This window comes from Mytilus trossulus, chromosome 2 (assembly GCF_036588685.1).
Source record: "Mytilus trossulus isolate FHL-02 chromosome 2, PNRI_Mtr1.1.1.hap1, whole genome shotgun sequence".
Classification (NCBI taxonomy): Eukaryota; Metazoa; Mollusca; class Bivalvia; order Mytilida; family Mytilidae; genus Mytilus; species Mytilus trossulus.
This window is the reverse complement of record NC_086374.1, coordinates 13560396-13573442: the sequence shown is the minus strand read 5'-3', so window position 1 is coordinate 13573442 and position 13047 is coordinate 13560396. Positions and strand designations below refer to the sequence as shown.

General features: G+C 31.6%; 1 protein-coding gene across 1 annotated transcript in view; it reads right to left on the bottom strand.

Annotated features, from left to right (window-relative positions):
• Positions 1 to 13047, bottom strand: part of LOC134705614 (PMS1 protein homolog 1-like) — a 29794-nt gene that overhangs the window by 14978 nt on the left and 1769 nt on the right. Inside the window, exons 2-6 of the mRNA XM_063564335.1 lie at positions 6788 to 6947; positions 5358 to 5483; positions 4029 to 4309; positions 3491 to 3613; positions 708 to 848 (exon numbers count right to left, since the gene is read on the bottom strand). Coding sequence (XP_063420405.1) covers positions 708 to 848; positions 3491 to 3613; positions 4029 to 4309; positions 5358 to 5483; positions 6788 to 6947 — 831 coding nt within the window. The remainder of the gene's footprint in view (positions 1 to 707; positions 849 to 3490; positions 3614 to 4028; positions 4310 to 5357; positions 5484 to 6787; positions 6948 to 13047) is intronic.

Here is a 13047-nt window from a genome sequence, read left to right as displayed (position 1 = left end):
TGAGGAAGACAACTTTACTCTACCAGCATGAATTACCAAGAGAAAAACAAAAGTTACAATAACTAAGGTTTACAAATGTTTTCTAAAAGAGCATATTAGTGTTTACAAGTCAGTATAAACATGATATATAACATGATAAAATACCCAAAATATGCAAATACTGCGAGTTCTCTCAGATCTGTTCATTGTGTCTTTTTGTGTCGGGATGTATAAGTACCCGGCCACGTCCACTTTTATTTTTTGTCTATCTGATGAGTTAAGCCTTTTTCAACTGATTTTTATAGTTCGTTCTTATGTTGTACTGTTATAACACTGTCCCAGGTTAGGGGGGGGGGGGGGGGGGGGGGGGGGGGGATCCTCCTAACATGTTTAACCCCGCCACATTATTTATGTATGTGCCTGTCCCAAGTCAGGAGCCTGTAATTCAGTGGTTGTCGTTTGTTTATGTGTTACATATTTGTTTTGTGTCCATTTTTTTTTACATAAATAAGGCCGTTAGTTTTCTAGCTTGAATTGTTTTACATTGTCTTATCGTGGCCTTTTATAGCTGACTATATGCGGTATGGGCTTTGCTCATTGTTGAAGGCCGTACGGTGACCTATAATTGTTAATGTTTGTGTCATTTTGGTCTTTTGTGGATAGTTGTCTCATTGGCAATCATACCACATCTTCTTTTTTATAAATAAGTAAAATTGTTGTAATCATACCTTTTGGTGAAGTAGGACTATTGTCTTGTTAGGATCAACATTAACATCAATCTGATCAGTTGCCAGGGTAACAGATAAGAAGTAAATAGGATGACGGTGGCCATCTGTCTTCTTGTGTGAAACATAGTGCTGCCTAATCAGCTGAAATCAGAAAGTTAAATACAATACATTCAAGGTTGGATGGATGGTTTCTTAGCACCCTGTTGTAAATCATATACATTCAGGACTAGTTCTTAACCCGGAACTGAGTCAAGATTTGTATGCACTACTTCACAGGGAAAAATGTTACCACCTAGACACATTATTCTATGTCAGACAGTGTGTTTGACACCAAAGCTGTCAAATTTTCTCCTAGTACTACATGATATGAACTTGACAGGGATAAAACTCAGAACAGAGACAGGATACATGTAATCTGTGTACAATTTTGTCTAAACCTAATTGAAGTGTCAAATGTATTTAAGAAAGAACATACTTATGCTGGAAAGCTGTCATACTTGGCTTGGTGTATTTTTTGTCTTCTTTGTAAGATTGTATAAATGAAGGTCAATGAGGTGAAAACTAAACATATCTTCCCATTACATATTGAAACTAGAGGCTCTAAAGAGCCTGTGTCTCTCACCTTGGTACATTTGTATATGTGAATATTCAACAAAGGACACAGATGGATTCGTGACAAAATTGAGTTTTGGTGATGGTGATATGTTTGTAGATCTAACTTTACTGAACATTCTTGCTGCGTACATATATCCCCATCTATAATGATTGGCCCAGTAGTTTCAGTTAAAAGTGTTAGTAAAAATTTACAAATTTTATGAAAATTGTTAAAAATTGACTATCGATTCGTCTGAAATTTTCAGGGCAGATAGATCTTGACCTGATAAACAATTTAACCCATGCCAGTTTTGCTCTTAATGCTTTTGTTTTTGAGTTATAAGCCAAAAACTGCATTTTATCCCATGTTCTACTTTTAGCCATGGCAGCCATCTTGGTAGGTTGACCAGGTCAACGGACACAATTTTTAAACTAGATACCCAAATGATGATTGTGGCCAAGTTTGGTTTAATATGGCGCAGTAGTTTCAGAGGAGAAGATTTTTGTAAAAGATAACTAAGATTTACGAAAAATGGTTAAAAATTGACTATAAAGGGCAATAACTCCTAAAGGGGTCATTTGACCATTTCGGTAATGTTGACTTATTTGTAAATCTTATTTTGCTGAACATTATTGCTGTTTACAGTTTATCTCTATCTATAATATTTTTCAAGATAATAACCAAAAACAGCAAAATTTCCTTAAAATTACCAATTTAGGGGTAGCAACCCAACAACAGGTTGTTCGATTCATCTGAAATTTACAGGGCAGATAGATCTTGACCTGATAAACATTTTAACCCCATGTCAGAATGGGTTCGACGATTTACAGAAAAGAGCGACGATTTACGGAAAAGAACCGAAAAGGACCGAAAAGGACCAAAAAGAACCGAAAAGGACCGAAAAGAACCGAAAAGAATATCGATTTTTTTTGTAATAGAAGGAAATAAGCAAATTGCATTTAATCATTGAAAACCTTATACTGTGACAGGACTAATTTTAACTCACATTTATGTGGAAACTACAGGTAGGGTCGGATGCCTATCGTATAGAAAAGAAAAATTGAAAAGATTTTTTTTATTCACCAAATAAGGGCCCCTAGGAGGGCATATAGCATACAAACAATAACATATGCAATACACAGACAATTGATATGTAATATGAGTTATAAAAAAATACTCCAGGAAACACGGAACAAAATAATAGCAATATACTATAATTCAATTAATACTAGTGTTGACATTGACTAATGTGCTCCAGGTTTATTAGTGTATTTTACCTATAAATAGAAAAACAAGAAGCATAAGTAGTTAGTGCTGACACCTTCTGATATTCATAAAAACAAATATTTAAATGATAAGATTAAAATCCTTGATGAAAAATAAATGATAATTAAGCATACATGACTTGTATTAAAAAAATATTTACTAAAAAAACATGTTATATTGTGTTTTTTTTTTTGTAAATTCACATATTCTATTAAATGCACAATCTAAATTTTGAATTATGCATTCAATTTTATTATTACCAAGAATTGTTAACAATATAAAAAAATCCGTGTGTATATACATTGTTTTAACTTTATTTAATAAATATATATGTATCCTCTTTTCGGTTCTTTTCGGTCCTTTTCGGTTCTTTTTGGTCCTTTCCGGTTCTTTTCGGTTCTTTTCTGTAAATCGTCGCTCTTTTCTGTAAATCGTTGGACCGTGTCAGAATTGCTCTAAATGCTTTGGTTTTTGATTTATAAGCCAAAAACTGCATTTTACCCCTATGTTCTATTTTTAGCCATGGCGGCCATCTTGGTTGGTTGACCGGGTCACCGGACACAATTTTTAAACTAGATACCCCAATGATGATTGTGGCCAAGTTTGGTTTAATTTGGCCTAGTAGTTTCAGAGGAGAAGATTTTTGTAAAAGTTAACGCCGGACGCAGGACGACGACGACGGACGATGACAGACGCCGGACGCAAAGTGATGAGAAAAGCTCACTTGGCCCTTCGGGCCAGGTGAGCTAATAATTAATTCAGTTTATTCATAATGTTTACTTAAAGGTTACATTTACTCAACACTTTGCAAGAATTTTAACAAAGAAAACCATGTTCTTAAAACTAATAAAAAGTTGATTATAAAGTCTACCTGCTCTTCAGGATAAAATGTACATTTTTGTATTTGGATCATTTTTTTTACCTTTTCCATATCTTTCAAATTAACTGGTCTCCTATTGATAGCACAAATACATCTGGAGTTATCAGACTTACTCGTAGTCAATACATCACTAGCTGGATTAGGTAAAAACAGGTCTATTGTTATCTGAAAATAAAAAGTTATTACTTAGAAAGAAAAGTTTAATCTTGTGAGCAAATATATGGCATTTGTAAACAAAGAAGATTTCATCTGTATAAAACAACCTGTGGCGTTCCAGTTTCACAAGATTTTATGACAGCTTCACATTTCTAGTTTTATTTTTGTATACACCAAGTCAACCAAGATGTGAAAAATTAAGTTTACCACACACTGTAGTGGCAGACTTCTAGTTAATCAGCATGTTATTAATAGGCAAGCAGCAGCATAGTTGAAATGTTTTAAGTTTTATTATCATAGATCCTTTCAACATAATACTTACCGGACATGATTCCATTAAGTTAATGCGAGGGAAAACATACTGTATTATAAATATGGAATGATTCATAAACCATAAAGGGATGTAATAATAATAAGGAATCACCTTTGAGTCTTCTAACTGTACTGTCTTTTGAACTAAGCAATTCAGAACATTTCTTCCTAGAATGCTAAGCATTGCTGTTCGTACATCAGGGCATCCATTTTTTTGAAATACTCTTTCCTTGTCATGGTTCAAAGTGAAGCGCACTTTAGGAAGTATTATACTGAAAGCTATGAGCAAATCTTCAATTCTTTTAATTTCTTCTTTCTTCTTCTTATTTGTATTATAGAACTGTCTCCTCACTGGAATGTTTTTGAAGAGACCAGTAGCTGTTACTGTCGTTCCTTAAAAATACAGGTAAAGCATACAATGTATTGATCCAGCAATCAACATTCATATATAGATATATATATGGAAATCTAAACTATGAGCTTGAAAAAAAATCTGAAGTAACTTCAAATAAAGCAAAAATGTTTTGGAGACCAAACTTCATGCTAATTTTTCAGCATACAGATAAAAACCACTGCTTACCTCAAACAAGAGTATCCTATATAGCTGAGAGACTTAATTTCTCAGATCTCAATTAAAATCAATGACAATAGTTATAAAAATAGTGATACTCGAGTACTCAGTGACATCCTAATTTATAGATACAAACTTGATACACATTTTTTTTCAATATACTGTAAATTCAGAAATTATTGCGATGGTTTAATCATTGCTACAAATGCTACAGGGTTATTATCGCAATAATTAAAACTCGCAATTTGAAATTTTTTCTTTAAATCAAACAGGATTTTTCTGAACATCGCAAAAATCAAAATCTCATTTAGGTCTAAAATGATGGCAATAATAAATGCCCACAATAATTTCTGATTTTACAGTAATTATTCTTTAATGTCTCATTTGGTGCGTGTTCAAATGTGGTATATTTGCCAATACTTGGACATATATATATACAACAGAGACCAAGTACAATGATGAAAACAACTAAAGCACACTACATCTTCAAAATCATAATGTAAAGAAAGAAAATGAATCATATTTGCATATTGCAAGACAATCTGTTGGAAGAGAAGATAATTTCTTAACAATATTTCATTTTTCATTACCTTGAGTCAAATGAGAAGGATGTGATGATATTATCTGCCCCTGATTGTTGAAGGTTTCATTGTTTATTACCTTGTGACAAATGAGAAGGATGTGATGATATTATCTGCCCCTGATTGTTGAAGGTTTCATTGATCATTACCTTTTGACAAATGAGATGGATGTGATGATATTATCTGCCCCTGATTGTTGAAGGTTTCATTGTTCATTACCTTGTGTTAAATGAGATGGATGTGATGATATTATCTGCCCCTGGTTGTTGAAGGTTTCATTGTTAATTACCTTGTGTTAAATGAGAAGGATGTGACGATATTATCTGCCCCTGATTGTTGAAGGCATATGATAAACTGACCTCATCTTCACCAGTCTTGGTTGTAATCGACAATGTTGATACTGTACACAATGAACCTAAAGAAGAAATAACAAATTATATTTTATTGAAGTCTTCACATAGACTTAATGTTAGGTTATATACATACTTTGGGTCTACATTCAATAATTGTCAGCATCCTTTAGTATGGTTTTATATGCATATGGACTGAAGCTGAAGGACGCCTCCGGGTGTGGGAATTTCACGCTACATTGAAGACCTGTTGGTGACCTTCTGCTGTTGTTTTTTCTATGGTCGGGTTGTTGTCTCTTTGACACATTCCCCATTTCCTTTCTCAATTTTATAGTTGTATTGATCAATACTTGTTGCCTTTTTCTTTCTCATATTATCAGTCTGCACGGTTAGCCACTAGTCCGATGCCCCAGACTAGTAAAATTCCATTCGGACTAGTAATTTTTGGCAAAATTTTGTTTGGCCCAATAAGAAAAATGTCAGAATATTGGTCTTCGGACTAGTAGTTGAAAAAGTTTTTGGTGCAGACTGTATTATTATGCTCAAATTAAATTCTATTTTTCTATTAGATTTATTTGTGAGCCTCTACTGGAAAATGTATCATTATTTTTTGGGCAATTAATATTGGAGTAAAGGATCACATGACACCTAGTGGCTGTCTATGAAATGCCCGTCGCCTTTTGTTTTCATAGACTAAGTTCAATAATTTCTCAATGTCATATCAGAAATTCATGAAAAATTACAGGGAGGGTATCTTAATAGATATAAACCAGTCACCAAAGTTTCATGACAACTGCTCAAAGCACTAACAGAGAACTGAAAAATACCTCTTTTTTATGAATACAATCAATGACATAACTCTGAAACTTAAAATCTAAAATTCATACAAATTGAAAGGGAGCTTACGTAAATAGACATAAACAATTCACCAAAGTTTCATGAAAACTGCTGAAAGCATTTTTAAGTTATTGTCCAAAAACTAGACCAAAAAACATTTTTTAAATGAATAAAACCTCATAAACTCGGAAACCTAAAATCTAAAATTAATAGGTAGCTCATGGCAATATATATCAACAATTTACCAAAGTTTCTGGTAAATTGGATCAAGTGTTCCAACATGTAGATGATGGATAGACAGACGGACGGATGGACAACAGTATACCATAATACATCCAGTAAATTGGTGTATAAGTTTTCAAGGTAGGGGAGAAAACTTGCATATTACCCCTCTATTCAATGTGGTTCTTGTTGGTTGAATATTCTGACAATTTTTGTTTACTAGATACTCAAATTTGAATTGTGGCACAGAGTAAACAGATGATGTTGACAATAAAGTATCAAGTGAACTTAAAATTCAAAAAGCATTTACCCAAAGCCTCTCCTCTGAACCCATATGTTTCTAAATGTTGAATGTCACTGAAAGATTCTATTTTTGATGTATGGTATCTCTTTGCAACAAACGGGACATTCTGGTTGGGTATACCAATTCCATTATCCCTCACTTCAACTTTATCCAATCCATAATTTTCCTGAAGAAAAGAAACAAAATATATGATATATATACATGTACATGTATGTGTGGTAAATCAGGACATTATGCTTTTTTTACAGCAATAAAAATGCAGTTTTAAATTGTGAAATGTTAAATTCAAAACATGTAAAAAAAAATTGCTTATCAACAATGATGAAAGCACCAGCTATAATTAATAGAATGATTTCCTTATTTTGTATAAAAAGTAATTTTAGTATTTCATCTTGGACCAAATAATTAAAGGGGCACTAGCTACGAGATACATACAAAATTGAAATTATGATTTTTCTTTTGTTAAATTTTTAATGAAAGTACGGCAGGGATTAACAAGGATAACCTGTAGAATATAAAAGGGGTTGTCTGGGTCTGCATGTGGGGACGAGTAGTCAAATTGACATTGGTAGGCTACCCATCCCCACACTCAAATGCCATCGGATTGGGAATGAAACATGAAATATACATGGAAATTATCACATATTGATTAATACTCAGAACCAGAACTCAGAAGATTTATAAATAAATATATAGTAAGTGAATAGTTTTTTCTCTCAGTGTTAACAGATTTATATTCTTAAAATGGAAGATTGTGATTTATGTATGGGGAAGACATTTAAAACTAATTTGTTCAAATCTTATACCTGGTCCAGTCAAATATCTACATATAATTGTATACATGTATAAGAAACTTTGAATCAATGGCAGCTTTGAATAGAGAAAAAAAGACCTTGAAATAGATAAATCAAAGAAAACTAATGTTTGAAAGACTGAATAATTCCTGTAGGTAGATAATTTCAAACAAATTCGACAGGAAAAAGGCATATATATATACAAGGTATCTTAACAAAATGTTTTTTTAAAGTTATATGGGGACGTAGTCCCCAATAACAGTAGAAAATTCAATAAAAAAAATAATCTGGAAAATTTCCCGAATTTTTCATTGTACTAATGAACTTAAAATTGTTCAATTTTTTTTATGTCATGTTTTGAAATCCTGGACCTGCGCAGAAATCTACAATATACTTCCTTTTTCCAGTCTCGTGGTGTATGAATCTTTGAGTAAAAAATATATTTAATCAGTCTAGTATAAATAGGAAGGAATGCAATACCAAATTCATTTTTAATAATTCCTTGATATGAAAAAACGTTACCTGATGATTGCGTTTCTTTGTTTACATTGCACATGACGTCATAGTTAAAAAAACATCACAACTAAAATCCCTAACAACAGAACCAACATCGGAAACGTTACGGTATTTCTGTTTCTTTGTTTTAACAAATATTTAAGTTACAAAAAAATCATTTATACAGACTTCGTCCCCATTTACAGGTAATGCCTGCCTCATATTAGTTTTAAATCGAATTTGCCACAATTCATTCCTTTAATAGTCATTTTTTTTTTATATAAATTCTGTTAAATACTTTTTCTTTCTTGTGTAAATCATTAATGATATAGAGGATGTAATACTTATTTTGAAATTGCTTCTTTAATTTATGCATTCACTCAAGCTTATGTTTCAGTCCTATTGGATATTTTTAATTTTCTTTTTCTGTTTTAAAAAAATATATTTTCATACACCATGTGTACACTATTTTGAACAGATTTTTTTTCAAATTCATCAAATTTTTATTCTTTTAATGTGCATTTACATTTAATCATATAGTTTCTAAATTTTATCATATTTTATTTTACAGGTCCTAACTACAGTTTTATTCCTATAGTGTGCATCTTATTTGCAATATTTACAATGTATTATTATCTAATACCGGTAAATAAAATTTAAAAATATTAAATGCCCTTCTTTTACTGAATTCACAAAATCCCCACATTACCGATAAATCCCTCTATACAATGTAGTTTACGTTTTATTCCAGATCTTATGACATTTCTGTATAAAACCAAATGCAGGGACCTGTAGCCTACAAATGCCAATTTGACTACTCATCCCCGCATGCTGGGTTGCATAAACACTGCCAATATACATGTATATGTTAGCGGCAATAAGTAAAATTAGGCATTAAGCTTAAATCCTAGGCAATAAGCTAACGCCTAGGCATTAAGTTATTGCCTGAAATTTTCAGGCATTTAGCTTATTGCCTGAAATCTGATGATGATTATTCATCCTATTGCAGAACATAATTTTAGGCAATAAGTAAACTCTGGATTTTATGCATATTGGGTGATTTATTCTCGATGTATAAAGAGTCGTTTTTTAATTATATTTCTAATTCTATATTTATAAACTATACATTCATTTGACAGATCTTCAAATTTAGTAAGTTTATTTAGTAATTCTTAAAAACAGAATAAACTCAAACTTTTTTCATGTTTGTGTGGTATTTATAAGTATCAAAAAGACTTAAAAAAAGTAATTGTAGCCAATTGTAAAAGGGGGAGATTCTATAGAATAATTATAATCATATTTATTTGAAAATCTGTACACTTCATTAGTCGAGCTGGTTTGAACTTGTCAAAAGTAGACCAAATTAAGATATTAATTTTTTTATCACACAATTTTCTATTTTTGTTATTGGATAAGTAAATTGTCTCTGTTAATAGTTAGACAATTTGTGATAACAAGATGATTTTTAAACACTAATTTCTATCAGGTTTTTATATTTCTGAATTATTATTTGATGCATTTTAATATAAGTAACATATTTTATTTGTTAATTTATTTCTGGTCACTTGTGGAGATTTGTCATATTGGCAATCATGCCACATCTTCTTTTTTATAATTAGGATGACACTGGGCCCTGTACTTTTGCATCGTTAAAATCGGTGAAATTCGATAGTTGAAGTATTCAGTATTATTTGCTGTATCTATGCTATTAATGATTATGTTCATAATGAGCTTTCTTTATATGAAAGATGCAAGAGATTTCCCTATCAAATTTTAAGTATGAAACCGTGACGCTTCAAATTTAGGTCCCTCAAAACATAAAATGATTTTACCGATTATATATTTAATTTTAACTATTTACATTTATTTTGTTCAATTCAAATATAAAATCTAGTTATATTTTTTTACTTATATTTTATTTCAAAGGGTTTAGATCTACAATTATAATATAAAAATTATTTATAACCTTTCATTTAAAACAAGTGATTATTTTCTAATATTTAATCGGTTTATGAATTAAAGTTTTTGGTTGAATTTGATACGATATTTCATTTTTTTCATTTGCTATTTTCTTTTACGCCAATACTTAGTACATCCCAGCTAATGAAATCCTCAGATAGCTTCCAGGTGCAGCATGCTGAGAAATGTCGTAAGTCGATCCTAACTATATCATATTTGTTGTCCTAAGAATATCTTATAGGACTAATCTTAGGACACTTTCGATAAACAGGCCACAGTTATTATATTATTATGTAACAAAAGTATTTTAATTTAAATGAATAAATGTCTTTTATTTACTCCCCTTTACATTTTAGGCATTAAGCTTAATGCCTGCACACATTTTTCAGGATTTAAGCTTAAATCCTAGGATTTAAGACTAATGCCTAACATCATTTAGGCAATATACTTACTGCCTAGGCGTTAGCTTATTGCCTAGGATTTAAGCTTAATGCCTAATTTCACTTATTGCCGCTAACATATATAACATTTACTATGTTGTCTTTAAGTCTATTGTTGGATATGGTTTAGATATTAAATCACAATTTATTTGGCTAATGTCATCTGAAGATATTTTCATACTCCAGAAACTCGGAGAACTATTGGAAAATTTATCCTCATATAGGAAAGATATACATGTATAGATATGTAGTAATGCCCATTGACCCCCCTTATATTATTAAACACTGTGCTTGTTGTATTCTTGTACTTGTCTTAATAAATATTTTTTTTTTGTTTCTTTATAACATTGTGTCTTATTCATATTGAATAACTTGTAATCATTTGTATGTAATTAATGTTGATTGTTCTGCTCCTTGTGGGCGCTTTGATTAGCAATCAAATATATTTGAATTTGAATTTGTACCCAAGTCATTTTTTTCAGACACAATATAAATGTCTGTGGAAATTACCATTTAATAAAGGTTAACAATACAGTAGGGAGAGCACCCATGGCAAACACGAACAGGCCGGAAAAGTTAGCAGCAGAGGCTGATTTAGGGCCCCCCCCCCCCCCCCCCCCTTTTTGGAAAAAATGGTTGCTTATATAGAGAATCACTGAAGCATGACTGGAGCAGGCCCCCTCTTAGGCAGTCAGTGGGCCCCACTTATGAAAATTCCTGGATCCACCACTGAGCAGTTTGAATCTGAATCAGTGGAAAGGACCCCTATACACCATATGGACCATAATTTGGTATTCGGCCTTTGGTTTCTTTTTGTATCCTTTTTTATAAGTTCTAAAATTTTAACTTTTATTTTGTGGGTTGTGTTGGTGTTAGAATAGTATGAATGGAACAATTGAGTTTTTCGAGAAAAAATTAATACATTTTGATTCACCGTTTACGTGACATGAAACCAAACAGGAAACCAATCTTTATTTTCTTTATTTTGCACAATAAAATTCAAAAGGCATAATAAACACCATTACTAGTGTTACTTGCTTCATGTTAATATTTGAAATCTATTTTCAATGTTATATTAAAGTTTTTTTTAAACCTGACAGGAAACCATAAGAAACCGAAAGCATTTTTTTAGTTTTATTTTATTGCAAAATCTGCTTAAAATAATCTGAACAGTATACTTTTTCTTAAAATCCATCTTAAATGTAACAGTATTATAAAACTCCTAAATATGTGCTTGTTTTAAAAACAATTAGTACAATTTATTCAGACTTTTCCATATTTTCTCCATTGATACAGGATACCATAATCGTTGTATCTTGATGTTTAAGCAAAAAAAATGTATTTATATTTGGTTTTGATATTCCAGTTATATACAATTTATTCCAAATCATTGGCAATGTAACATTCTTTAAATCCAGTAAAGAAAAAAACTTTTAACTTGGAATTAAAATCTTTAAAATAGGCGCAATGTGATACTTTTGACCTGTACACCATCTACATGGTTTCCACATTTTAACCTACTTTAGTGGGCTAAAATCAATAAAGTACTTCCTTTCAAGTCATGCATGGTAAAAGTTTACTTCTCCTTTGACAAGTTTATTGCGTTTCTGATAAGTGTTTGCAGAACGTAAATAAAAAATATTAATTAAAAACTGTGACAGGATTCCAACTTTGTACATTCTAAGTGTAACGGTATATTAACATGTATTTGTTATTAAATTATATTTATTCACCTAAAATATCCAGTAATATTTACTGCTGAAGTTAAATCAATCCAACGAGCATTGGTACAATGATAAGAGACGTAATTTTGATTGATTTTTCCAAGGACTCTTCACGTCATTATCGGGAAACGAAGTGTGTTCTAACGTCTGTCAAATATGAACTCGATTTTGTCAAGTCATTGGGCATTTATTTTCACACAGGATCGTATGTAACATTATGCACATAGGAAAAATAACAGACCACCGGCGCAATCTCTTTGACAATTGTATTTTTCTCTTTTAAACAAGACGAAACAAGTCTTCAGATTATGTTTGCTAACATCCCGTTGGAAACAAAAACAATGTTTAGACCTAGTATTTCGTACATCCGGCCGTAATGGCGTTATCACATGTTAGTCACGTGTTTCATGTATGACCGGAAATGGTTAGAACTGAAGGACAAAAACAATTTTAATAAATAACTGGACTTCTGTTTCGTGTGAAATGTAACGCATAACGACAACGTAATTTTCTTACTTAATTATTACGAAGATCAAAACAAGAATGTAAATCATCTCTGATTTACCTGTTTGAACATCCTGCAAGAGTTCATATTTGCATATTGTTTTTAAGAATTCTATTACAACAAAGCAGATTACATCATCTAAAAATTGCGTTACGAAAACGGACACAAAAATCACTCCACTGTTCTTACATCTGCTACATAAATACTTATAGTTCTCGGCATTTTCTTCTCACTATTCTTATTGGTCGATGTTCTTTGTTATTTGAAAGCAAAAGTTACGATTTTGCCGGTGACGATTATCTATAAATCAGTCAGCGTTATGCTCTTCGGAAGCAATAAGTAACGCGAG